Below are 24,871 nucleotides of genomic sequence, written 5' to 3'. Positions count from 1 at the left end.
TGAGGCCACTGAGTACCTGAGGTTGGGGGAGGGGGGAGATGTAGCCAGAATGAGACCTTAAGGCCTGTGAAGGGAAATAGAGAAACTGGCTTTATTAACAGCAAAGGTTTGGGACAGGAGAGGGAAGTGAAGTGAAAGGCTCGCAAAGAGAACACAGGAAAGTGCCTTTCTGCCCATAATATGTCCGTGCCAGCCCTGAAAGGACTCAGTCACTGTCACTGTCTGCTTCACTGGAATCAGAAGCTGCAGCTTCACTGCCATCCTCCTGGGCTGATCGTTCACTGCCACTGGGGAAGGGACTGGCACTGTGGCTTGGGCTGGGGCTGCGGCTTGGGCTGGGGCTTGGGCTGCGGCTCCGCTGACCACCCCCATCACTGCCACTTTCTGATTCATTGTCACTGCCATGGACTTGTCCTCTGTCCTCATCATCAGAATCTGCATCCTCTGAATCCGCATCACTGCCAAAGATTTCCTCTTTGTCCCGGGCGGCTCGGGCCTCGTCCTCACTGCTCTCATCCTCGCCGCTACCACTCTTGTCACTCGCCTCATCCCTGTCACCGTCTTCCCGTTCACTCTCACTGCCTGAGCGCTCATCTTCACTGCCTTCTTTCTCACTGCTGCTCCCCTTCTCTTGCTCCTCATCTGTGAGGGAAACAAAAGGAAGTAAGACCCAGTTTCCCACCCTCCCAGGGCTCCCAGGGTTTCATCTATACAGTTTTTACCTGAGCCCCCAGCTTCTTTCTCTTCTGTCTCCATTTCCTCCTCCTCTTCCTCCTCGGGTTCGTGATTCTCCAGCTGGGCCTTCCGTGCCTCCTGGCAAGCAACAGGGTTTAGGGGAAGAGCAGGTATTATATCAGGTTTCTGTGTCCCTCTTCACCCACCACCACACTCCCCATGGGTGCCCTGAGCCAGTGGTGCTTATTACCTGGGCTTCTAATTCCTTCTCATTCATGTCCCGGTGCTTGACCACAAGCAGGGCGTTGGTACCAGACTGAACCCCAGCCTTGGCCCTGCGCTTACTCAGGCGGACCCTGCAGTGGGCAAGTTGGGGGGAGGGGTGTGGAAGACACAGTTAAAGACCCCCCCCAGTGGGGGACCTGGTTTGACTTGGTTTTAAGTTACTCACTAATGCTTAGCCCAGAACAGACCAGAATAAATACAGACTGAATAAGGGAGAATAACTCTGGTTTGTGGCAGGGGAGGGGAAGGGTAATAGCTCTCAATATAGCAGTTCGGTTGCCTGTGTGTATAGATTTTAACTTGAATTAGTTACCAACAGTTAACACAGAACCTAGATTTCTGGTTTGGGAAAATACGAATCTATAGCCCCACTGGGCCTTTTGGGGTTGGAGTCCTTTGCTGGGCTGGGTTGTGGTGTCCCTAGGAGGATGCCAACAGTTCTAGGTCACCCATGTCCCACCAGCCCACTGTGCTGCCTTTCACATTTCCTGCCTGGCTTCCATGATCAGAATTTGTAATTCCTGCTTTAAAAAGAAATTCAAGGTCTCCCCCACCCCCTACCCTTTACACCAAAGGCCCCAGCCAACAGGAAGATTTTAGCCATCAGGGAAGAGTTTTTAGGATCACATTTTTGCACTTGGGTACCCAGCGTTTCATTTAAAACATGCTAACTTTATGTGTAATCCTGTACTTTGGTTATGTACTGTCCTGTACTTTGGTTACTTTCTCATGAAGTCTCTTAATATCAGGCAGCTTTGGCTGTCTACACAAAAGGTCTAAATTTCTCCAGCATTACATAAAGATCTTCTCTGTGGGTTCTTGTGTTAGAAACAGGTATAGCCCACATGCATAAGCAGGCTTCTGCTGCTCTTGCTTACAAATGCATGTGCCAAATGACCTCCAAGGTGGTATATCTCAGGGTCTTGACCCTGAAGCATAGACCCAGACTAATCTGAGGTAGGAATGTCCACTGAGTACCTGGTCTCCAGCTCATTGTAGTAAACTCCATCACCCTCTCGGAAGATGAAGAAGTAGTTTTCCTCATAACCCTTGCTAGCCTTGTTCTTCACATTCCAGTTGTATTCACGAGCAATCTTGTAGTCATACCTGAGGATGAGGGGAACAGGGTCAGCCCCATTTATTCCCTAATGAGGGAGAAAGGGAGACACACTTTTCAATCTCCAAAACCTAATCCCAACCCACGCACACATCATCTGGTGCGTAGTCCATCTCCTCTTCCTGGTCCCGCTTTCGTTTCTTCAATGTCTCTTCCACAGGCAGGAAGTAGGCCACAAACTGGTTCCCTTCCTCATCCATCATACCCCTGGTTGGGAGAAGAGGAGGAGCAGTGATAAATGAGGACAAAGGGCAAAGAGGAACATGCCAAGGTTGAAAGCAGGGCCACTTACCTGATCATGGCCTGAGACATCATCTCCAGTGCAGCTGCACCACTGGTGTCCTTGGGGGCCGGGTCTGAGTCAAAGATTACCTGAGCGCATGGATTAATCCACATCTGGGGGGTGGAGGGCATCAGAGTTAGAAGTGAGATGGGCAGAGATGGCAGGCTATCCCCCTCTGTCTCCTGTCCCAGATCTGACCTTAAAGTCTGGGAAGACAGGCATGACCTCCACTGGTGTCACTCGGGGCTTGCTATAATGCTGGGAGATCTGGTAGGGACAAAAACAGGATGAGAAGGAGGATAAAGAGCTCTAGAGCCAACTCCTTTTTCTGCCTCTCCCCATCTTAGTCCTCAATTACCGATTTCTGGGCATCCTCAAAAGTCTTCTCGATGGCTGTAATCTGGCTATCCCTGTCTTTGTAAATTTCCTCCTCTGTAAACTGTTGTTTCACAGAAACCCCAATCCTATGGGTGAAGAGAGAAGACTTTAGGGGACACTGGACCCACCCAAAATTTCTACCTTCCCTCCATACCCGCAACTTACTTGACCTCAGGCTTCTCATTAGAGATGCCATAACGGTTGAACTCCGTGGAGATATACTCTGTCTTCCGCATCCACGGCACCACCTTTGCATGCTGCTGAGACCTAGGTTAGAGGATCAGGCACTTCAGGACACCACCACCCTCCCTCCATTAGAGCCAGTCCCCAGTTCCCTCTCAGCACTCCCTCACCTCTTGGAGCTTGTGGGGGCCTGAATCTCCTCTTCCAGAAGCTTCTCATCAGCTGGGTCTAAGAGTACTGGAAGAGAGCAAGGAAGCAAGAAGACCATGATGGAGACCCAGGCCTGACCTTTGCTAGCCTAAAGCAGGCCCTCCCTGCCTTCCTACATACCGCTGGGGTCAATGCGGTAGGTGTCAGGGTTGATGAGGTCAATGGTGACCCCCAGGTCTGGCTCAGTCAGGAGATCATGTTTATGCTGTTTTTCCAAGGAAGTTGCTTTGTACTGGACAAACCTGGGTAGGGAAACATGCCCATTATGATTTCCTGATTCAGCTTTAACACTCAAATCCCTGCTTCATAGATGCTAAACTTCTATTGGGAGGAACTCAGAGTGGAATGTCCCCCATGTTGGAGTCTGAAGGCTGGCTCTCCCATTGGGAAGAGACTTGGACACTGCTTGCTCATCAAGTATATCAGGCATCTACTACTACAGTATGTGCTCAGTACTGTTCTAGGCCCTGAGGAGAGAGCAATCAACAAAAGAAGAGGTCCCCGCCCTCAGTTGTTTCCCATTTACAACCTTAGTCTCACCTGTTCTGGTCGAAGGGGTAGGTAATGAACTTGGGGTCGAAGGGGATGTCAGGGAGGCTATTGCAGTACTTAACTCGGCAGACCACTCCAGATCTGGGAACACAACAGCTCATTTAAAAAGCTGCTATGAAGGTCAAAAGAAAGTATCAAGTTCAACTCTCAAAACTACAATACGTAGAGAGGAGACATATCAATAACATAAAATGTGGAGGAAGAAGTAAAAATGTAGTTCTTACAAAATATATTTGAACTGAAATGTCAATCAGCTTGAAAATAGACTGCTAATGATACCCATAAACTTCATGTTAACCCAAAACCAATAAAAACTAAAGAAAACCAAACCTTAAGAGAAAAAAGGAACAGAGAACTATAAAAAAAAAACAACCAAAGAACAATGAACAAAATGGCAGTAAGTACATACTTATCGTTGAAAAACATACAAAGTGAAAGAATGGAAAAAACATCCCCCCTTTCTAGCCCTTGAGTATGCCTGTGCCTTTCTCCACCTGCTGCTTCTTGTCCTCTCCCCCCACCCCTCAAGGAACATAGTTTTCCTTTCTTCTAAGCTTGAAGGACCCCCTTTTTTTTTGCCTCTAACTTGCTTCCTGAGTCCACAAAGCCTAGCTGGCTCACTTCCACACCACACCTCACTTCTATTTCTGTGACTTTCTAAATAAACTTTTGCTTGTATTTGGAAAATAATAACAAGATACCCCATGCAACTAGAAACAGAAAGAAAACTAGAGTAGCAATAATTATCAAAATAGACTTTATTAAAAAGTGTAAAAAAAAAACCCCACAAAACCCACAGCCCTGGCTGGTGTGGCTCAGTGGATTGAGCGTTGGCCTGTAGACTGAAAGGATACCGGTTCAATTCAAGTCAGGGCATATGCCTGGGTTGCAGGCCAGGTCCCCATTTGGGGGCGTACAATCACCTCAATAGAAGCAGAGAAAGCATTTGCTAAAATTCAGCGTCACTTTATGATAAAAAAGTCTCAACAAAGTACATATAGAAAAAACATCAACATAATGTATATATATGACAAACCCACAGCTAATATACTCAATGGCGAAAAACAAAGCTTTTCCTCTAAGATCAGGAACAAAACAAGGATGCCCATTACCATAGTATTGGAAGTCCTAGCCACAGCAACCAGACAAGAATAAGAAATAAAGGCATCCAAATCAAAAAGACGTAAAACTCATTTGCAGATGACATAATACTATATGTAGAAAACCCTAAAGAATCCACCCCCCAAAATCAGAATAAATTCTAATTTTTGTAAGGTTGCAGGATACAGATAAACAAATCTGTTGCCTTTCTATACAATATTTATAAATGTTTTGATTGCATCAAAAAGCATAAAATATAAAGGAATAAATTTAACCAAAGAAGTGAAGGACCTATACTCAGAAAACTATAAAACACTGAAGAAGATGTGAATAAGTGGAAAATACACCTTGCACACGGACTGAAAGGATTAATATTGTTAAAATGTCCTTTACCTAAAGCAATGTACAGAATCAATGCAATCCCTATTAAAAACACCAATATAAATTTTGAGAAAGAACAAAGTGGGAGGTCTCATACTCCCTGATATACTATGCTATAAAGTTAAAATAATCGAAACAATATGGTTCTGGCATAAAAACATAGATTAATGGTAGAAAATAAAGAGCCCAAGGAACAAGTATAAAGGACACATGGATAAAAAACTAGAGGCAGGTGGAAATGGGAGGGAGGAGGGGAGGGTTGGGTGGGTGGGCTGGACTGGAAATAAAAGATAGAAAATTGTACAACAACAATTAAAATTAAAAATATATATAAAATAAAAAATAAAGAGCCCAGAAATAAATACTTATGTTGTCAATTAATCTATGACAAAGAAAGCAAGAATATACAATAAAGTCAAGATCGTCTCTTAAATAAGTTGTGTTGGGAAAATTGGACAGATACATGAAAAAAATGCAATTGGACCACTTTCTTATACCATATACAAAAATAAACTCAAAATGGATTAAAAACTTAATCACGAAACCATAAAACTCCTAGAAAAAAAAATAGGCAGTAAAGTCTTTGACATTTTTAGCAATATCTTTTTGAATACCTCTCCCTAGGCAAGGACAACAACAAAATAAAAAATAAATGAGACTACATCAAATGAAAAAAAATTTGCACCATTAAGGAAACCATCAATAAAACGAAAAGATAACCTACTGAGTGGGAGAAGATATTGGCAAATGATACATCTTGTTAAGTGGTTAATATCCAAAATTTATGAAGAACGCATACACCTTAACACACACACACACGCAAATCCAACTTAAAAATAGGCAGAGGACCTGAATAGATGTTTCTCCAAAAAGAACAAACAGATGGCCAACAGACATGAAAAGATGCTCCACATCATCAGGTAAATGCAAATTAAAGCCACAAAGAGACATCACCACACACTTGCCAGAATGAACAAATAAGTGCTGGTGAGGAGATAGAGAAAAGGGAACTCTCCATACACTATTGGTGGGATGGTAAATTAGTGCAGCCACTATGGAAAACAGTACAGAGATTCCTCAAAAAATTAAAAATAGGTTTGCCATATAATCCAGCAATTCCACTTTTAGGTATTGGAAGAAAACCAAAACCCTAATTGGAAACAATATATGCACCGCATGTTCATTTGCAGCATTACTAGTAACAGCCAAGATACGTTAGCAACCTAGATGTCCATCAACAGACAAGTGGATAAAGAAAATCTCGTGTATATATATAATGGGATATTTTATTCCCATAGAATTCCCATACAATTCCCATAGAATTTTGCCATTTGGGACAACACGGGTGGACCTAGAGGGCATTATGCTTAGTGAAATATGTCAGAGAAACATGCAACACGATTCTACTTACATGTAGAATAAAAAAAAAATGAATAAAACAGAAAAAGACCCACAGGTAGAGAACAAGCTAGTATTTGCCAAAGGAGGATGGGAGTTTTGGGAAAAAATAAAAACCAATGATATATTGCGGGGGGGGGGGGGCGGCTCCTGCTGCCCACCTCTGCTTCCAGCCCCCACTGGCCCACCCCTCTTATGAGAACATAATTGAGGGGAAAAGAAAACATAATGGGACTCACCTCTCGGGCAGAGTCCGGTGGGAATTGGGCCTGGTAGGTGAGAGAGAAAAGCATTAGAAAAATGGAGAAGACGAGATTGACAGAAAAGGCGCCTTCAAGTTTTTAAAGGGTAATTTCTTTTAGCATGGGTGCTTCAATTGCTTTAATAGAGGGAACCAATTATTCAATTCATTTTAGAGAAAAGTGTCCCCAACTGCTTAAATGAATAAAGCCAAGTACTCAGTCCCTTTTCAAGAGGGTGTCTTCAAGTGCTTAATAAAAATAACCACGTACTTAATTGTTTTTGGAAAAAGGATGTCCAGACCCTTGACTGGAGACATAAGAGCTCAATCCCTTCTGAATAAAGTCTCCAAGAGCTTAATTTCCGAATTCCATGGTGGGGAGAAGGGGGTAACACCCCATCTCTGAAGGAACCCCTCTCCATCAAAGGTGAGCGCTCCACGACGTCACGGGAAGAAAGACCCAGGGGTCTAGTGACATTCCAGGTAGATACCCGAGCCCGACCCTCCGCCTCGCCGAAACTTGGATAAACGATAGAGCAAAGCGGTGAAGTCTACCTGTGACCATCTTCCCGCTGGGCCTGGGTCTGGATGGTGGGCGCCATGGCGACGAGGCGACGACGGAGCTCCGAACTGGGCCCCGACTGAGCTGCGGGGAGACAAGGTGGGGCGTGCCGACTTCAACGGACACCACTCAGAGGCAGCGCTCGGGTTGGCGCCCCTGTCCGGGTGGGGTTAGCGTCGGAAAGAGGTGGACTAACGAGAAGAATTACAGTGAAGACTCAAGTAAACCCTCAGCCGCTTATTTTCCAGCTGCGGACCTACCAACTGCCGGCAGGACTGTGAAGCACGAACTAGTCCCCTCTGGCCGCGAGGCCTTCTGGGAAATGGAGTTCGAGTTAAACTCACACCCGGATTGGCCAGGGACTGTTAGAAGGGGCGGAGCGAGAGAAAAGCCTTTTGTGATTGGTAAATAGGTTTCAGTCCGGACATCGGATTCGAGAATCGTTTTGGAGAGTCCGGGGCCTTCTTTCCTCCCATTGGCTGAATCGTTTGAGTGGCGCTACCTAGCAAAAGGGGCCTAAAGCTGAAGACGCTGAAAAGAAACCTGGAGAGACGCACTTGTTAACGCACTTCCGGCGTACTGCGTGAGAAACATGGCTGCGTCCCAGCAGCAAGTTTCTGCGGCTTCCTCCGCTGCTGGTGTGTCGGGACCAGGTTCGGCTGGTGGCCCGGGTACCCAGCAGCAGCCGCAACCACCGACACAACTTGTAGGGTCTGCCCAGAGTGGGCTTTTGCAGCAACAGCAACAGGACTTCGACCCTGTGCAACGCTATAAGATGCTTATCCCACAGCTGAAGGAGAGTCTTCAGGTGATTCGCCGGGACCTTCTGGAAAGTAGCGGGATTTGGTTCTTTGATTCAAAAGTGGGCAGGCGGAGGGGATACTTAGGCAGGGAGGGAGCAAAAGAAGCCTTAGGCAGGGAAAAAGAGTTAGACTTGGTCTTCGTGGGAACAGCGCGGATGTTAAGCCTGGGATTGGCCGGAACTCGACTGGAAGGGAGTTTAAGAGAGAAACCGCTCTCTTGTTAAAGCCTGAGGCAAGAACTGCTTGTACAGAGAGATTCTGCTAGTGATTTGATGGGTGGGAAAGGCTTGGAAGGTATGTCTGGAAGTCATTGGCGGGAACCCCAAGTGAGAGCGGGCCGCAGGAAAAATACGAATGGTTATTGCTATAGAGCAGGGGTGTCAAACTCATTTTCACCTGGGGCCATATCAGCCTCGCGGTTGCCTTCAAAGGGCTGAATGTAATTTCAACTCCTTAACAGTTAAGGAGCAGTTACATTTATACAGTCCTAAAATTATTTCAGCCCTTTTTGAAGGGTGTCAGGTGAAGATGAGGCCTGAAATTTATTGAATCTTAAGGAAGAATGTAGACTACCAAAAGTGCCTCCTTCTGTTTCTCCACTACCTGCATTTTTTTTTAAACTAGACTTTGATGAAGGTTGCAGCCCAGAACTTGGTTCAGAACACTAACATTGACAACGGACAGTGAGTGTAGTCCCATTTCCCAGGATGTCCTCCTGTGTCCACCCTATTCTTCAAAACTCATCCCCCAAGCCCCGCCCACCTACCCTCCTGTTTTCAATCCTGCTTCCCTAGCTACCGGCCTTGTCCTTTCTGCCACTTCTACAACTACCAATCCCCTACCTAGTCCCTGTCTCAGGGCTCCTGGGCCTTTACCTGGTTTCCTAATAGATACTTGGCTGGGTAGACATTGATGTACCAGAGATTGGAAATCCATTCCTCAATCTCCTTCTCCTGGTCTATAGAAAAAGCAGTGATGGACCCATACAACGCTTTGACAAATGTCTGGAGGAGTTCTATGCCCTCTGTGACCAGCTGGAGCTCTGCCTGGTAAGAGGCCTCCTAAACACTGGGTGACCACAACCGTGATTCATTCCCTTGGGTCTTCAGGAATCCTCAGTCAGTCAGTCAACACACATGAGCACCTCCTGCGGGCCAGACCTGTGCTTCAGCTGATGATGGGGACACAGTGATGTCCTGATCTTTGCCTTCACAGAGCTTCCAGTTCAGTGGGGTGATATACATTCCCCAACAATGATGGCTCAGAGTGCTAAGAGCTGTGGTGGGAGAAGCCCAGGCCTCAGAGGTCAGGGCTCAGCTGGGGGTGGGGGCAGTTGGAGAAGTCAGCATTAAAATGAGAGAAGCTCAAGGAGCTGGGGAAGCTCAAGGAGCTGTGGAAGCCCAAAGAAGGCATCTGACCTTACCTACAGTGGTTCTAGGGAGAGAATGGCCCAGGAAACACTATTGGTAGAGAGCACATTGGAGTTGAGGCAATAACAAAAATGGAAGAGGGAGAAGAAAGCAAGTGGTTAAGAGCACAGCATCTGATATCAAATGGACCAGCAACCTCTACCTCTGAGCCTTGGGTTCCTCTCTTGGAAAAATGGGTTTTCAGGAAAGACTCAGCAAGTTCATGCATGTAAAGTACTTAATACGGTACAAAGCACATAGCAAACATTTCCTGTAGTATCATAATTGTCCTCATTGTTTTCATTGTATTGTCATTGTCATCATTATTTTGAACCAGGTTTTGAAGGAAAAGTTGGAGTTTGAGAAGCCTGGTAGTGGTGGAAAGGTATTCCAACTCAAAGAAACAGTTGCTTTAAGTTCCCTTTAGGGATGTCATGGAATAGTCTGGCTGGGGTGTACTTGCCATTGGAGCTTGTTGAATTTTTTTTTTTTAAGTACTAGTGGCAAGATTTATTAGAGCAAAAACAAAGGAAGGGCTTAGGATAAAAGAGGCAAGATCACAGCAGCAAGAGGAAGCCTAGACTGGGCTGCCTAGACTCAGGAAGGAAGATAGAGGCAAAAGGAGACTCTCGCTTTGTTTGTTTGTTTTAAGGTTCTATTTATTTATTTTTAGACAGAGGGGAAGGGAGGGAAAAAGAGAGTGAGAGAAACATCGATGTGTGGTTGCCTCTCACTCAATCCCTACTGGGGACCTGGCCCACAACCCAGGCATGTGCCCTGATTGGGAATTGAACTGGACCCTTTGGTTCACAGGCCGGTGCTCAGTTCACTGAGCCACACCAGCCAGGGCCAAGAGGAGACTCTTTAAAGCCCACTGCTCCCGTGTTTGCAAGTCTCATGGGGTCCCTTTAGCATTTAGGAGAAAAGAAAGCAAAGTATGGTCTGAAGGAAGGAAGAGGGGGTTGTTGCTGCAGGGTTGCTGAATTTTTAATAAGCCCTAAAGGGGCTGGGAAGCCATCCATGGTTTCAAGCAGGGAAGAATATGGACCCCATTGCTTTCTAAAAAATATTCCTTTGGCTTCCAAATGAAGGATAAGTTAAAGGGGCCAGGAGTAGAGGCTGGGAATTAAAGGAGACAGCCATGACAGGATTCAATGGGTAAGGTTCCACCAAGGCAGGGCCCTGAGGAAGTGGGGAAAAAGCAGATGGGAAAGACCATGAAACTGACCGGTTGCTGTAGTTTCTAGGATGTAGTCTCCAGTTTCTAGGATGGGCCTCCAGGATGAGGCCCAGGGCTCTAGTCAGAATGACAGGGCCATCCCTTAGACAGATAGATACCTAGGATGGGGATCAGTTTTGGGGGAGAGTGTGAAAGCTCTGGATTCCAGGGAAGTCTGGAGACATGCATGTTCTGTCATCAGTACTGAGGTGGGCTCTGATTGGTATGTGGGGATGAGACAGCTCTAAGAGGGCATGAGAATTGCTGTATTTAAGGCTTGGGTAGATTAAGTACATAGAAGGAGTCCAGAGACCAGGCAGGTTACCTTAGGCTGGCCCTTGGGGCAGAGTTGGGGCAGAGTGAGGCTGATGCTGTACCTTGCCTGCCTGTCTACAGCGCCTGGCACATGAGTGCCTGTCACAGAGTTGCGACAGTGCCAAGCACTCTCCCCTGCTGGTGCCCACAGCCACCAAACCGGATGCAGTACAGCCTGACAGTCAGCCCTACCCTCAGTACCTGGCGCTCATCAAAGCCCAGATTGCCTGTGCCAAGGACATTCACACCGCTCTACTGGACTGTGCCAACAAGGTCACGGGGAAGACTCCTGCACCACCTACAGGCCCTGGGGGTGCCCTGTGAGGTGGCAGGGTTGGGAGGGGAGCGGGCTAGGAGGTGGGCAGGCTGTGGGGGAGAGGGACTGGGAGAGAATGAAAAGTAGCCTCAAAGCAACTTTGTCTCTGACTTTTCTTTTGGCCTGAGCTCTTGGGTGGCAGCCAGCAGGGGGCAGCAGAGGCCAACAGGGAGCACATCGGGAAGTGGGTAGAGGGAGCAGCTCTGATTGCCTGCTGTCCTCTCTAGGGAGGGTGGACTTTGGACTGTGCCTATGGAGGACCTCTTTCTGGGGCACTTACACTACCTGCACTGGGTATGAAGCCCTAACTAGGCCCCTCTCCCTCCATCCTTACCTGATTCTGTCTGAGTATGGGCATGGTCTCTGTCTCGGCACCTTTTCTAGCTGTTCCCTTGTGTGTCTCTGCTGCTTGTCTGTCGTCTCTCTCGTTCAGTCTCTTTTTGTCCATATGTCTCTCTGCCTTTGTGGTCCTATGTCTCCCTGTCTCTGACTCTTTCTCTTTTAGTCTCCTTTGCTGTCTTCTGGCCCCAACTCCTCACTGGGATTCTGTGTCTATGAAAGAGACCAGATTCTGGGAGCCAGAACCCTTGGGATACCTAAGGCTAGGGGAGGGAGCTTTCCAGGGGCTATAGCTGAACCCAGAGATCCCAGGCACCTCCCATGTCAGCCCATCCCCCAGTATCCTTGGCCCAGGAAAGGGGAAGTAAAGGGGTCTAAGCCCTGACCTCAGCATGCCTGGTTGGGGAGCAATTGAGGCCCCCACCCATACACAGGGCCTGCGTCAGCAGTACTTAAACTAGGGGTATTGTGCAATCAGTGGTGAAGCCTGGCCCAGCTGGATGCCTGGGTCCCTATATTTTTGGCCCCAAAGGAGAAGTGAAAAGGCCCCAGAAGGGGTGAATCATCAGTCCTGGGGAAGAACCCCAGGCGCCTGGGCCCCAGCTCCAGGAAGCAAACCTTGGGGAGGGGGCTTTGGGGAGGGAGTGCCCACTAGGCTCCCCACTTCTCTGAAAGCAAGCTTTGGAGAGCCCAGCCATGGCCTTCAGGCCTGGGCAAGTGCAGGGTGGGGCTACTTGCCCAGGCCCAGCTGGTGGGTGTGAAAGGCTCAAGTGACTCATTCTGGTCCAGGGGACCGCCCCACCCAACCCCTTCTGCGTCCTGATTCCCATGTCACCTCCCAGAGGCCTCCTGTCATAGACCCCACAGCTGCAAGGAAACCCCAGGATCATAGAGACCCGTGATCCACCCAAAGCCTAAGTCCCCACACTGGAGTCCTGGGAAATGGCCAGCTGTGTGAGAGTGTGTGTATCAGGCAAGTAGGACAGGCCCAAAGGAAAGGAAGCTGGCCTCTGGGTCACTAGCTGAAGCTGCTGTTCACAGGTAGAACTTCCTCAGGGAAACCACACGTCTGCCTATTTGACTGAATCAGCTTCCCTGCCTGACTCCCCAGATCATCTAGGGCAAGGGTGTCCAAACTTTTGGCATCTCAGGGCCACACTGGAAGAACAGTTGTCTTTGGCCACACATTAAATACCTTGCAACACATAATCACAAGTCTCATCATGTTTTAAGTAAATTTACAATTTTGTGTTGGGTCCCATTCATAGCCATCCAGGGCCACATGCAGCCTGGGGGCTGTCAGTTGCTTTACTTAAAGTGAACTGATTAGGACTTTAATCACATATACAAAATACCTTCAACAGTATCATCTAGATTAGTGTTTGAGTAACTGGGGACTGTAGCCTCACCAAGTTGACATGTAAAACTGACTGATATAATCTAGCCCCTGTTCATTTGGCACCCATGTACATCTCTATATTAAATACAAGAACAAAGTCATATTCCCACCTAACATGATGCAGTTCTCTATGTACAGCCACTAATACACTTTGCCCACCAGTTCCCAGCTGTGGGGTACATGACATGTACTAGTGGAGATGTGTCACACCATAGGCATACACACTCAAGACTGAGGTACAGCTGGCCCTGTGAGGTACAGTAGACACAATAAAACTTAAAATCATAAGAAAAATTCATAGAGTATTGAAAAAACCCATGTATAAGTGGATCTGCACAGTTCAAAGGTCAACAGTATATCAAACAGAAGTTCCAAGAAGAAAAATAGAGCAGAAAAGTAAGATCAAAAGTGGAGAGAGTACCAGCCAGGTGGCTGGACTGGAGTGTTGTCCTAGACACCAAAAGTTTGCAGGTTCAATTCCCAGCCAGGGTACATACCCTAGGTTGCCAATAAATATTTCACATCGGTATTTCTCCCTCTCTCTAAAATTAAAAATTAAAAAAAAAAAAAAAGATGAACTCTGGATGGTGGATTGAGTGATGGCCAGTGAACCTAAAGCTAACCAGTTTGATTCCCTATCAAGACACATGCCTGGGTTGCAGGTCAGGTGGCCAACTGGGGGCGCACAAGAAGCAACCGATTGATGTGTCTCACACATGGATGTTTCTATCCCTCCCTTCTTTTCCCTTTATCTAAAGATAAATAAAATTTTGAAAATTTTTAATGGAACAAATATTTAGGAATAATTGTAACAATGCACGAAACAAAGTTTGAGAGCTTAGGTTGGGTAGTGGTTCATAGGTATTGTGGTCTGTAAATAGATGCTACATGTATTTATTTGTTAAATAGATAGCAAGGTTTGTTTGTAATTTTTAAATCCTTGATGGAAGATATGAAGAGCTCACTGAGAAGACTTACTTGGAGTAAGTCGTGAACATTGGGGGAAAGAGCATTCTAGGAAGAAGAGATAGCAAGTGCAAAGGCCCTGAGGCAGGAGTGTAATGGTATGTTTATAGAACACTGTGGAGGCCTGGACCACAGTGAATGGGCTGGGATAAAGTCAAGGCAGGTTATGAAGGGCCCTGGTTTAGATCTTTACTAGATTTTCAAGCCAGAGGGAGAGATTGTACAGCCTGGTACACAACCACACACTTTGGGGAAAGTACATGAAATGCACAACTACACAGTAAAATGGTACACAAGGACTTACTCCACCCAGCAGAGAATACCATAACCCACCATCCTACAATCATGGTGTCCCCAGGGTCTCAACATAAGCCCACAAACAGACTAAAGGAACAATTCAACATGTAAATATATAAACAACCCTCTACCACCTAACATGCTATCTCTCACCCCATCGCAGACTTTGCCTATCACAAGCTGACTCAGACCTGCTATCAGCTCAACAGTATCAAAAGCAGCCTTGGCTGTGAAGAGATAAGGTTTCCCAGGTGCCAGTGTGTGTGCTTGTGTGTGTCAGTCCGCCCACAGAGGCCACAAGGAACAGCGACATAAAGTGGGATGTGCGCCAGCTGCCCTCCCCATCTTGTGCGCCCTAGACGTCAGGAACCAAAGTTCACCAGTTTCACTACCTTGTGACTGGCCACAGAGGAACTGCATCCAGACAGTGATCTAGCATGTTCCCAGAGACACCCCCCAAATAAGGACACACAACAGTATTCACTACATACATTGAGCTGCAGGGACTTTGCACACAGCCACAGCTGCCTGTATCTCAGATACTTACACACTCGACTTTGAGGTGTGTACAGATCTTCATCTCACAAGATGTCAGTCATACCCTCACTAGGTTCCCTCAAGGAGTGACTCATAGTCACTCCAGATCTCACAGTGGTTCAGAGTCACACACAGGCGTCTATGTGGGTATGTAAGTCACATATTCTCATGAATGCCGCCTCAAAGACAGGGTTGAGCACATACGTCCATACCGCAAGGTGGTTAAAATAAACAGTATAATCAATCACACAGGCCCAAGTGACTTCACACATTTATTCACAGGCATGTCAAGTGGGATTGGAAGACACAAGCCTCACAAAGGAAAGGAGGCCGCAGGTCTCACCCAGTCACACTAGGGCACACACCTTCACACCTGCAGCGCCCACACTTCACACAGTGTCACACACACCAGTGGCCCCTGCAGTTGCACAGCGCCCTCCCCACCCGCTCACGCTGTCAGTCCCGCCAGGCACACACCCGGCCCCGGCACACGTGCCGTGAGTACACGGCCCTGCTCGCCCTCGCACTCGCTCTGGCTCTCACACCCCCGCGTTTCCCGTCCCGACTTGTTTTTCTGGAAACTCTGCTCTCAGTTCCCCTCCCCCTAGGCCGGAAGTGTTCACTGTATTTTTAGCCTCTCTGGTTTCCGCCCCCTTCCCCCTCCTCTTGCCTGCCCAGGACCTGCCCCACCCCCAGTGCCCCAGGGGGTACCCCGGCCATCCCCTTCTCCACCGTCATTCCAGAGGGGATTCCCGGCTGCCTCTTGGGCCATGGATTTTCCCGCTGGCTACGTGGGGAGTGGGGAGGAACCCAGCCCTTAACTTCCTCCTGGGCTGGGACGCCTGAGGGCAAGACGAGGTTGGAGGGGGGATGGGAGCTGGGAGCTGGCTGCTAAATTGGAGGGAAGAGGGGCTGGGGTCTCAGACACTTAGGTCTGATGAGGGAAGGAATTGGGGGCCCGCTATCATGGGTCTGAGTGTGAAGGTGGCCTGGAGACTCGGACCCCTGGTCTGAGCAAGGAAGGGCAGAGACCCTCCCTGGCTTCTGGGCCCTCCGGCCTGTGTGTCGATGGGTGGTCTGTCCTGCCCATACCCACTCCAATCTCTTCAAAAGTCTCTCTTTCCCAAGCATCCTGGGTTTCAGGCCGGTGACTCAGCACAAGGGAGAGAGGCGGGGGTCGGCCTGACTCAGGGATGGGAAATGCTCCCTATCTCCAGGGAATCGAAACTGGAATCCCTCCTCCAGGATCGAGGCCCAAGCCAGGCTGGGCTCTGGGGATCTCCGGGTGGCCCCCATCTCCCGCTTTCCTGCCGCCTTTGTCCTATTAGCAGCCCAGGAACTTGGAGCCTACCCGGAGGCGGGTTCCAAACACCTCCCCTTTCACCCTTTTCCCGTTGTCCTCGAGCCTCTGTTTACAGACGACAGAAGCCCTGGTTACAGGAGAGGAACCTGGGCGTCCGGGCTGAGCCTCCTCGTCACGGCTTCCAGGAAGGCCCCTTCCCCCGCCCCTTACGAGTGAGTCACGAGCCAGCGGGAGGCTGCAACCGTGCCAAAGCTGCCCGCAGCCACTCAGCTCACGAGACCCGCCGGGAAGGCCCCTAGTCCCCAGAAGGCGCGGCACCAGGGATTCCCCTGAGCTCTGTCCGAGGAGGCAGGTCCGCGTGCCTGGCCCAATCTCCCCACCTCAGTACAAGCCCGTAACACAGCCTGCAAAAATGAACTTTGCACCATTATAATTGCACTCCGTGGAAATGATTTCTGCCCCTGTATTTTCACTCAGATCAGCCAGCTTACCAAGATTTTCTTAAAACACTAGTTTTCTTCCCAGATCTTAAAGGTCTCACGCAGGGCAACCCCCTGACAACTGATTTACGAATGTGGGGAGTGAACCCAGCAAGATTAAAATTCCCTCAAGGCACACCCCTTTATGAAACCCATCCAACCATCAGTTGGGGGTAAGCCCATTTCTTCCATTTCAAAACAATTCTTAAGGCAACCCAAGGCAATAAAATATCTCACCCTTTTCAATCTTCAGTTTTCTCAGAGGGCAAACTCTTAACATGATTTAACATCCTTGGTGTTAGGCTGCTGCCATTTATTAAACAACTAGGAGAGTAAGTTGGTCTCTATTCCTGGGTTTCCTCTTGTGTAAAATGAGTACAATAACCCCTCGAGTTAACGTTATGTAAAGCACTTTCATACCGTGCCTAGCCCAGAGGAAGCCATCAAAAATGCCACTATCTGTGGGAGGGTGAGAGGCTACAGTAGCTCCGAAATTGGCAAAGTAGGCACCTTTCCAGTCTTACCAAATATCAAGGGCCCCACCCTTGCGAGTGTGGGTAGGGATGGTCAAGGTCTCTGGATCTGAGCTGTTTGAGAGCGACACGAAGGCAGGATGACTGGTCTCACAAGAGAATTCTCTGCCAGGCCCGTTGGTCTCCTCTGTTTAGCTCTTGCGGACTTCTGTCTTGAGGGTTTGTTTCTCCCTTTTTTTGTTTCATGTGACCTTCCCTCTAGCTTCTCGCTCTGAATTTGTCTCTTGGGATTGTCCCTTCACGTTTTTTCTGTCTCCCCACCTATCCTTACCTATCTTCCTCTCTTCATATGCCTCTACCTGAGTGTGTCTACCCTCCCTGTTTTGTGTTTGTTTCTCTGTGTCTCCCCATTTCTCGGTCTCTGGCTCTTTCCGCGCCTCTCTCCTCCCTTGCGGGTCTCTCACGCGCACGCCCACTGCCTCGGCCTCTGCCCTTCTCAGTTCTCTCTGGAGCCCTGCCCCCACCTCCGTCCCAGTTTCCTTCCCCGCGCCTCAGCCCTCAGCCTTTAAAATTGGGCAGATACTCCCACCTCACGTACCCCCCCACCCCCCCACCCCCCCCCCCCCCGCGCCGAGTCGCAGCCACCAGTGGGCACAGCTCTAGCGCGTCCCGGCTGGGGGCCGAGAGGAAGAGGACCGGTCCTAGGCCTGGCGGGCTGCTCTGCGGGCGCGCGTCCGGGAAGCGCCCCTCCTGGCCCCGCCCACCCGGGCCCGCCCCTCCGGGTCCAGGCCCCATTGGTCTATAAAATCACCGGCTCCTCCAGACCGACGCAGCGAGTCTTCTGCGTTCCCACTTTTGCTCTGGTTCTCTTCAAGTCGGCCTTCGGCGCCGCCATGGATCTCACTGCCATCTACGAGGTGAGTTCCCCCTGTCTAGCACCCTGGGGTCCCCATGTCCTACTGACTCCCTTCTCAACCTAGGGCTCTCTGGGGCCGCAAACTACGGCCCGGGACCCATGGCTCCCTACTCAAACTGGAGCTTCTTAGCGCAGCGCGCTCCAGCCCGGGGTCCTGTCTCCTTTCTCAGACCAGTGTGACTCTCTGGAAGTGAAAAGTGGGGCCCGCGATTTTCGGGTCTCGGACCAAACGTGGGTAGGGTGGTCCTTAAAGACGGAAAGCTGGAGGAGTTTTTTCAGACAAGGGCTGACTGAAGGCGGAAATGGCCCCACACCTGGCTTCCCCCCAGTAGTTGCTGAGGGCGCCGTTTTGCGCGGAGGCGTTTCTGGGGCTTGAGTCTTTGGGGTGAGGGGAAGGCAACTTCTGTCTTCACTCCCAGACCCAAAGGAAGACTCTAGAACTCAAAAGCCAAAGATATTGGACTTCTAGGTTAACTTTCCAGGCCCTCCAATTGTGAAACTGGAGAACACGATACTCAGGGTCAGATCCCGAGAAGCCCAGAGGCTCAAAATTGGTGGAAGGTTGTGTGCCCTGAGTCAGGGAGCCAGGATTCCTGGGTTCTATCATTGCCGAAAAAACTCAGAACTTCCAGTTCCAGATCCCTGCGATCCCGAACCCATGGGTTTCTGCGGGCGGGTGGGGCTCAGAACAGGAGCCCACAAACCGGATTGGCAAGCTCTTAGGTGCCCTGCAGCTGGGGAGGGGCGTCACCCAGCATTTTCCGTGTCTTAACCAATCCCCGTACCCACAGAGCCTCCTGTCGCTGAGCCCTGACCTCCCATCCGACCATGGAGATACTGAGTCCAGTCCTGGCTGGGCCTCCCCAGGACTCTGGAGCTTCAGCTCATCCAACTCCAGCCCAGCTGGGGTTGCTGCCCGCCTACCCGGCCGGTCCACCAGCCTGGTGGAGGGTCGAAGCTGTGGCTGGGTGCCTCCACCCCCAGGTTTTGCACCTCTGGCTCCCCGCCCAGGTACTGAGCTGTCACCTTCACCTACTGCGACCCCCACCACCTCATCCCGATACAAGACTGAGCTGTGCCGGACCTTCTCAGAGAGCGGGCGCTGTCGCTATGGGGCTAAGTGCCAGTTTGCCCATGGCCCAGGCGAGCTGCGCCAGGCCAGTCGCCACCCCAAGTACAAGACGGAACTCTGCCACAAGTTCTACCTCCAGGGCCGCTGCCCCTATGGTTCACGCTGCCACTTCATCCACAACCCCAGTGAGGACCTCGCTGCCCCTGGCCACCCCCATGTGCTGCGCCAGAGCATCAGCTTCTCAGGCCTGCCCTCGGGCCGCCGATCCTCGCCACCACCAGCAGGCCTGGCAGGCCCTTCTCTGTCTTCCTGCTCCTTCTCGCCCTCCAGCTCCCCACCACCACCACCTGGTGACCTTCCACTTTCACCCTCTGCCTTCTCTGCTGCCCCTGGGACCCCTGTGGCCCGAAGGGACCCCACACCAACCTGTTGCCCCTCCTGCCGAAGGGCCACCCCCAGCAGCGTCTGGGGACCTGTGGGTGGCCTGGCTCGGAGCCCCTCTGCACACTCCCTGGGATCTGATCCCGATGAATATGCCAGCAGCGGCAGCAGCCTGGGAGGCTCTGACTCACCCGTCTTTGAGGCTGGGGTATTTGGGCCACCCCAGCCACCTACAGCCCCTCGGCGACTCCCCATCTTCAATCGCATCTCTGTGTCTGAGTGACAAGTGCCTGCCCAGTTCAGATCAGCTGTATCTCAAGGGGGCCATTTCTCTCGTGCTGTGGGCTCCACAGGAGTCCAGGGGCTTGGGGAACTGGGGGGCTCTTGAGTAGCCCCACTGTCTTCCAAAATGCATAAATGCATTAACCCCCTCCCCTAACCCCATGCTGGGGCAGGTCCCCAGTGTGCAAGCTCGGTGTTCATGGTGATGGAGGAAGGAGTGTATTCTGGAGTGTTTTTATCTTTTTAAAGATGTAGCAAATTTGAGGGTGGCAGTAAGCCATAAGCCCTCTTCACCCCACTTCTCCCTTTCCCAATGCTGTGAATAATAATCCCCTAATGTCCCATCCCCATTTTTCTAGACCCCTGAGGTTCTGGTGACAGGAGCCTCCCCTTGAGGGTCAACCCTGGTGCTCAAATTACCTTTGAAAAGCAAGTAGCCAAAGTCATTGCCACCCCCCCCAAAGCCATTGGGCTCTATTTATGACGACTTTATTTATTCTAATAGATTTTATAGTATTTATATATATTGGGTCGTCTGCTTCCCTTGTATTCTTCCTCCTTTTTTAATATTGGAAACGATGGAGTAATTATTATAAGTATGCTATAATATATTAATATATATTAAAATTTATTTTTGTGGGTTTTTTTGAATTTTTAAATAAAAGGCATATGTGTGTGAACTCGAATCCTGGCTTTTCTGCGGTCTAGAGGCAGTGACTTGGGTGGATGGTGTTGCCTTGTTTCCAAGCGGGTAGAGTTGATCTGTAGCTCCTCCAAACCTTTCCGAGCAGAGTCGCCCGGGGGCGCTTACCTGGCAGGAAGTGACGTCACCTGGCTCTGCCGTTTACCTGAGAGGGCGGGACCAGGTGAAGTCACTCGGTAAGAACCGGGAGAGGCAGTTGGAGGCGCGGGGGCAGTGGCTCGTGTCTTGTCCGGCTCTTTGACCCAGCCCTCGGTGGGGCGCGGGCGGAACGAGTTGTTTCCGTCCCCGCGGGCCGAGTGGGGAGGGTGGGGCGGTGTAGGGAGGACGGAATGTGCTGGGGCGCTGGCCCTGGGCGGGCGGGGGCGAGTCAGAGCGGCGGAGGCGGGTCAGCCGGGAAGTCCTGACGTTCTGAGGGCCCACCACCAAGTCTTCCAGGACCTGAGGAGCTGGGGGACTCAGACACTCGCAATATTGGGCGAGGCAGCTTTAAAAAGTCTCAGGATTCTGGAATCGCAGCTTTTGATGAAAGAGGGGCACATAGTACACCTGACAAACTCAGGGGAGGCCTGCGTGACAAGCCTTATAAACTCAGAAACCTAAAGTAACCACATAGGATATGTATGGTCTTACAGTTTTCTAGCTACCATATGTATGGTCCACCAATTTTCATGATGGATATGTCTCGACTAAGGTCAATCTTTGCCTTAACCTGCCCATTGTCTTTTTGCATCTACAATAATGTCAGAGTAATCCCCCTTTTCCGGACACCCTCAGGGCACAATCTCCCACCAAAGCACTAGACCATAAAACCCCTCATCGATACGTTATTCTGCTGCATACCATCTCTATGTACTGTAAATGTTCATTAGTAATTATTCTGTACCCACCAATGTAAAAAGTATTTGTTTCTTCACCTTACTTTTGGTCCACTGTCAAGACATTTCCAGGCTTTGCTTTCTTTTGCCTCCCAATGGACTTTATATAACGCTTTTACGCCGCCTCCTTTGTACTGTATAAAGTAAGGTGCTAAGCTGTCATTCTAGGAAGCACTTTCCCAATCAGTTGAGATTTTGTTTTCTGGCAATTTTCGTTTACCTCAACTCAACTAAAAAATTCTTACAGGTTTGGACGTTTCTTAGGTGGATGTAACATTTTGGAATCTCTGAGCTAGTCTCCCTGCTCTAAGAATTCTAGGTCCTGGTGTCTCAGCGCGTTAGGTGAAGGGCAGAGTTGTAGCTTCTGCCTTTCCGGGACCCTAGACCTCTAAAAGTACCCCATTTCGGTCTGTCGGGAGTTGAGAAGTTCAGGCTTGCGGGATATCGGCCTTTCCGCCGAGGAAGCGGGAGGCCCGGGTGTGTGGGTCACAAGCCCGTGGGGGCGGGGCCCGGACAGCTGTGTCCTCGGACCAAAGAAGGCAAGAGGCGGCCAGACCCACCCTAGGGCGGGGAGCCCGGAAACAGCTTCGCGTCAGTGCCCGCGCCCCGCCCCCTTCCACCCCGGCCTCTTCGCCGTCGACCCCTCTTCCTCCTTTACCCACACTTTTTCCTCTCCCCTCCCCCGACTTCCCTGTGCTCTCATCTCCACACCCTCACCCCTCCCCTCCCTCTCCGTTCTACCTCTTTACCCGCCTGCTCGACCTCTCCCCTCCCTGCGCGTCTTCACTCACCCTCGCCAATCCTCCCCTCTTCCCCGGTACTTCCCTGGTCTTCTCCCTTCAATATCTTTTCCTTCCAGCCTTCCAATCTCTTGTCCTTTACCCCCTCTTTTCTTTCCTTCCAGTACCCCTCATCCTCCCCCTTTCTCCCGCCCCTACCCTCTCCACTCTTTCCCTCCCTCCGGCCCTCATTCTGCGTTCTCCCCTCGGCTCCACCTTCCCTTCCCACCTCTCTGCTCCCTCTGCCCTCCTCCAACCCAGAGCTAGCATTCACCCTCTCCTCCTCCCCTTTAGCTCCTTCCTCTTCTTCTTTCCCACCTCCCCTGCCGGCCCTCTCACCTCTGCTTTGCCCTCCCCCCTTGCCCAGGGGCAGGCCTTTTGATCTTTTCCTGGAAACTGCCCCTAATGTGGGAAAGGGCTGTGGTCTCCAAACAGGAAAAGAGGGCTGGGAATGATAGAAACCTAAAGACACTGGGGAGGCCAAGAGGAAGAGCAAACCTTGCAGAGACATTTACAGATATTGAAAGAACAAGAAACAGACATCTCTGGTCCTTCTCTTACCAAAAACACATTCTGCCCCTTCTCAAAAAAAAAAAAAAAAATCATTTAAAACATGACACCCATTACAAGCTACAAATGCCAAACACCTGGGAGTCCCCTTGAATTGTCTGTCAAACCCACACCCAAGTCCAACAGCAATCCTCTTTGATTCACTTCCTCCTCTGGCCTTTACTCTGGTTCTATCTCCATCATCTCTAGCCTGGACCTCTGCCCTCACTCTCTCTCCACTGCCCCACTAGACAACCAAAGGGAACCTGTCATGACACCTGAGTCAAATCACACAAAAGCCAAAGTCCTAAATTCTTACCAGTTTACATGGACTGACTCTCTTTGGTCAGTCTTGCTGTAGCCACACTGTCTTCCTAACCGCTCCACCAATAAGTATATCTGACATGCTTCAGCTGCAGGGCCTTAGTGCTGGCTGTGGCCCTCTGCCTGGAATACTCCCCCAGGTGCCCCAGTCACTCACTCCCCTCTCTCAGTTCTCTGCTCAAATGTCTCCTCAGTGAGAGGTCCCTGACTACTCTTATTTCAACCCACACCCCACCTCCCATTCCACCATCCTCCTTACCTTGCTGTACTTTTTCCATGACATTTATCACCACCTAACGTATGAAATATACTTAGTTCCTACGTGTATAGAAATCTGTCTCCCCCACTAGAATGTCAAGTCCTTAGGGAAAGAGACTTTGTCTTGTGCATTGCAATAGTATCACTCAACCCTAAATAGCAGTTAGTCATGGATGTTCAGTATTTGTTGAAAAACATATATTGATTCAGAAATGGGGAGGGAAAGAGAGTTAAAATTCCAAAACACACTAGAAAAAAATTAGTAACTACTTGAGGTAACTAGTGTTAACTAAATTTATTGTGATAATCATTTCACATTTTATACATAAATTATGTTGCACACCTTGGACTGATACCGTACAGCATTATATGGCAATTATATCTCAGTGAAACTGGGAAAAAATCGAAGACAAAGAAGGAGGCAATGCCATAAACATGGTTTGCAGAGGATCCACAGCCTGACACATCTGCACATGCCTGTTTTTAAAAAGTATAATCTGCCTGGCTGGTGTAGCTCAGTGGATTGAGTGTGGGCTTTGAACCAAAGCATCGCAAGTTTGATTCTCAGCCAGGGCACATGCTTGGGTTGCAGGCCACAGCCCCCAGCAACTGCACATTGATGTTTCTCTCTCTCTCTCTCCCCCTCCCTTCCCTCTCTAAAAAATAAATAAAGTCTTTTTAAAAATCTCAAAAAAGAACAATTGTAAAAAAAAGATGTTTAAGTGCTAAAAAATAAATAAAAATTAAAAAGTATAATCTTTATTATATTTTTCCATTACCATTTAGTCCCCTTATACACCCCCCTCCCAGCAATCACCACGCTGTTGTCCATATCCATGAGTCCTCACTCTGGTTTGCTCAATCTCTCCACCCCCCAACCTCCCCCCCACTAGCTGTCACCTGTTCTCCATCTCTGAGTCTGTCTCTGTTTTTCTTGTTAGTTGAGTTTGTTCGTTCGATTCCACATATGAGTGAAATCATATGGTAGTTAGACAAATATGTCTTTCTCTGCACAAGTCTTAAACTGAGATTTACAAGTCCAATGAAATGTGCAGGCATCTAAGAGGCAATTCCGCCCTCTGGCGGCCAAGATTAAAACAACACCTCCTCCACTATACACACTTCTTAACCAATGCTCGCCAGAATCCCGGGAGTCTTTTCAGCCCAAAAGTGTCGGAAATCGAAATGTTCGTCCCTTTAAATAGTGTATATTTTCGGTTAATCTGTAAAACGTCTAAATTTATAGAGACTGATGAGAGAAAACTGAAGCTGCTCCAGGTGAGGATCGAACTCACAACCTCGGCATTGCTTCGCTACGCACTGTCTTATAAGTACCGCGCGCTAACCGATTGCGCCACTGGAGCCCCGGCCGCACCCCTTCGTCGTGGGGTCCTTCAGTTGTTTTTGGCCACGTGACCTCCCCGACAGCTCCGTTTTGCATTGTATATGCAAATTGAAATATGTTGGTTGGCCAATAGGAGAAAGGAGTGACCAGTTCCGGATTCTCACGC

The 24,871-nt window shown here is 49.4% G+C and overlaps 4 protein-coding genes and 1 non-coding gene across 6 annotated transcripts in view; 3 read left to right on the top strand and 2 right to left on the bottom strand.

Annotated features, from left to right (window-relative positions):
* The window catches only part of SAMD4B (sterile alpha motif domain containing 4B), a 42,572-nt gene extending 38,941 nt beyond the window's left edge, over positions 1-3,631 (top strand). The window contains exon 12 of one of the 2 annotated variants that reach the window (XM_045846625.1): positions 3,442-3,631. In XM_045846625.1, coding sequence (XP_045702581.1) covers positions 3,442-3,602 — 161 coding nt within the window. In that variant the 3' untranslated portion in view covers positions 3,603-3,631. The remainder of the gene's footprint in view (positions 1-3,441) is intronic. The other variant, XM_045846624.1, reaches the window with a different exon arrangement.
* On the bottom strand, positions 68-7,662 carry PAF1 (PAF1 homolog, Paf1/RNA polymerase II complex component). The gene is made up of 14 exons (XM_045846627.1): positions 7,360-7,662; positions 6,803-6,832; positions 3,672-3,764; positions 3,252-3,373; positions 3,092-3,158; positions 2,904-3,005; positions 2,719-2,824; positions 2,559-2,627; positions 2,370-2,473; positions 2,168-2,284; positions 1,939-2,067; positions 926-1,031; positions 723-813; positions 68-642 (listed from the first exon to the last, which is right to left on the bottom strand). Exons 1-14 carry the CDS (start codon positions 7,404-7,406, stop codon positions 206-208), a joined length of 1,620 nt encoding a protein of 539 aa, XP_045702583.1. The 5' UTR covers positions 7,407-7,662; the 3' UTR covers positions 68-205.
* Positions 7,663-7,928: 266 nt separating this feature from the next.
* MED29 (mediator complex subunit 29) lies at positions 7,929-11,522 on the top strand. Its single transcript, XM_045846806.1, has 4 exons — positions 7,929-8,174; positions 8,794-8,852; positions 9,134-9,218; positions 11,194-11,522. The coding sequence occupies exons 1-4, from the start codon at positions 7,959-7,961 to the stop codon at positions 11,434-11,436; spliced, it is 603 nt and encodes a 200-aa protein (XP_045702762.1). The 5' UTR covers positions 7,929-7,958; the 3' UTR covers positions 11,437-11,522.
* A 6,476-nt stretch (positions 11,523-17,998) lies between these two features.
* Positions 17,999-20,551, top strand: ZFP36 (ZFP36 ring finger protein). Its single transcript, XM_045846775.1, has 2 exons — positions 17,999-18,138; positions 18,929-20,551. The coding sequence occupies exons 1-2, from the start codon at positions 18,115-18,117 to the stop codon at positions 19,871-19,873; spliced, it is 969 nt and encodes a 322-aa protein (XP_045702731.1). The 5' UTR covers positions 17,999-18,114; the 3' UTR covers positions 19,874-20,551.
* Positions 20,552-24,630: 4,079 nt separating this feature from the next.
* Positions 24,631-24,724, bottom strand: TRNAI-UAU. Its single transcript has 2 exons — positions 24,687-24,724; positions 24,631-24,666 (listed from the first exon to the last, which is right to left on the bottom strand). It is a non-coding gene; the product is annotated as a tRNA-Ile (tRNA).
* Between the last annotated feature and the right edge of the window lie 147 nt (positions 24,725-24,871).

The sequence above is a fragment of the Phyllostomus hastatus genome, unplaced genomic scaffold (assembly GCF_019186645.2).
Source record: "Phyllostomus hastatus isolate PE091 unplaced genomic scaffold, TTU_PhHast_1.1 phas_contig_5, whole genome shotgun sequence".
Taxonomy (NCBI): domain Eukaryota; kingdom Metazoa; phylum Chordata; class Mammalia; order Chiroptera; family Phyllostomidae; genus Phyllostomus; species Phyllostomus hastatus.
Note: the sequence above shows the minus strand (reverse complement) of the source record. Positions and strands in the feature narration are given on the sequence as shown.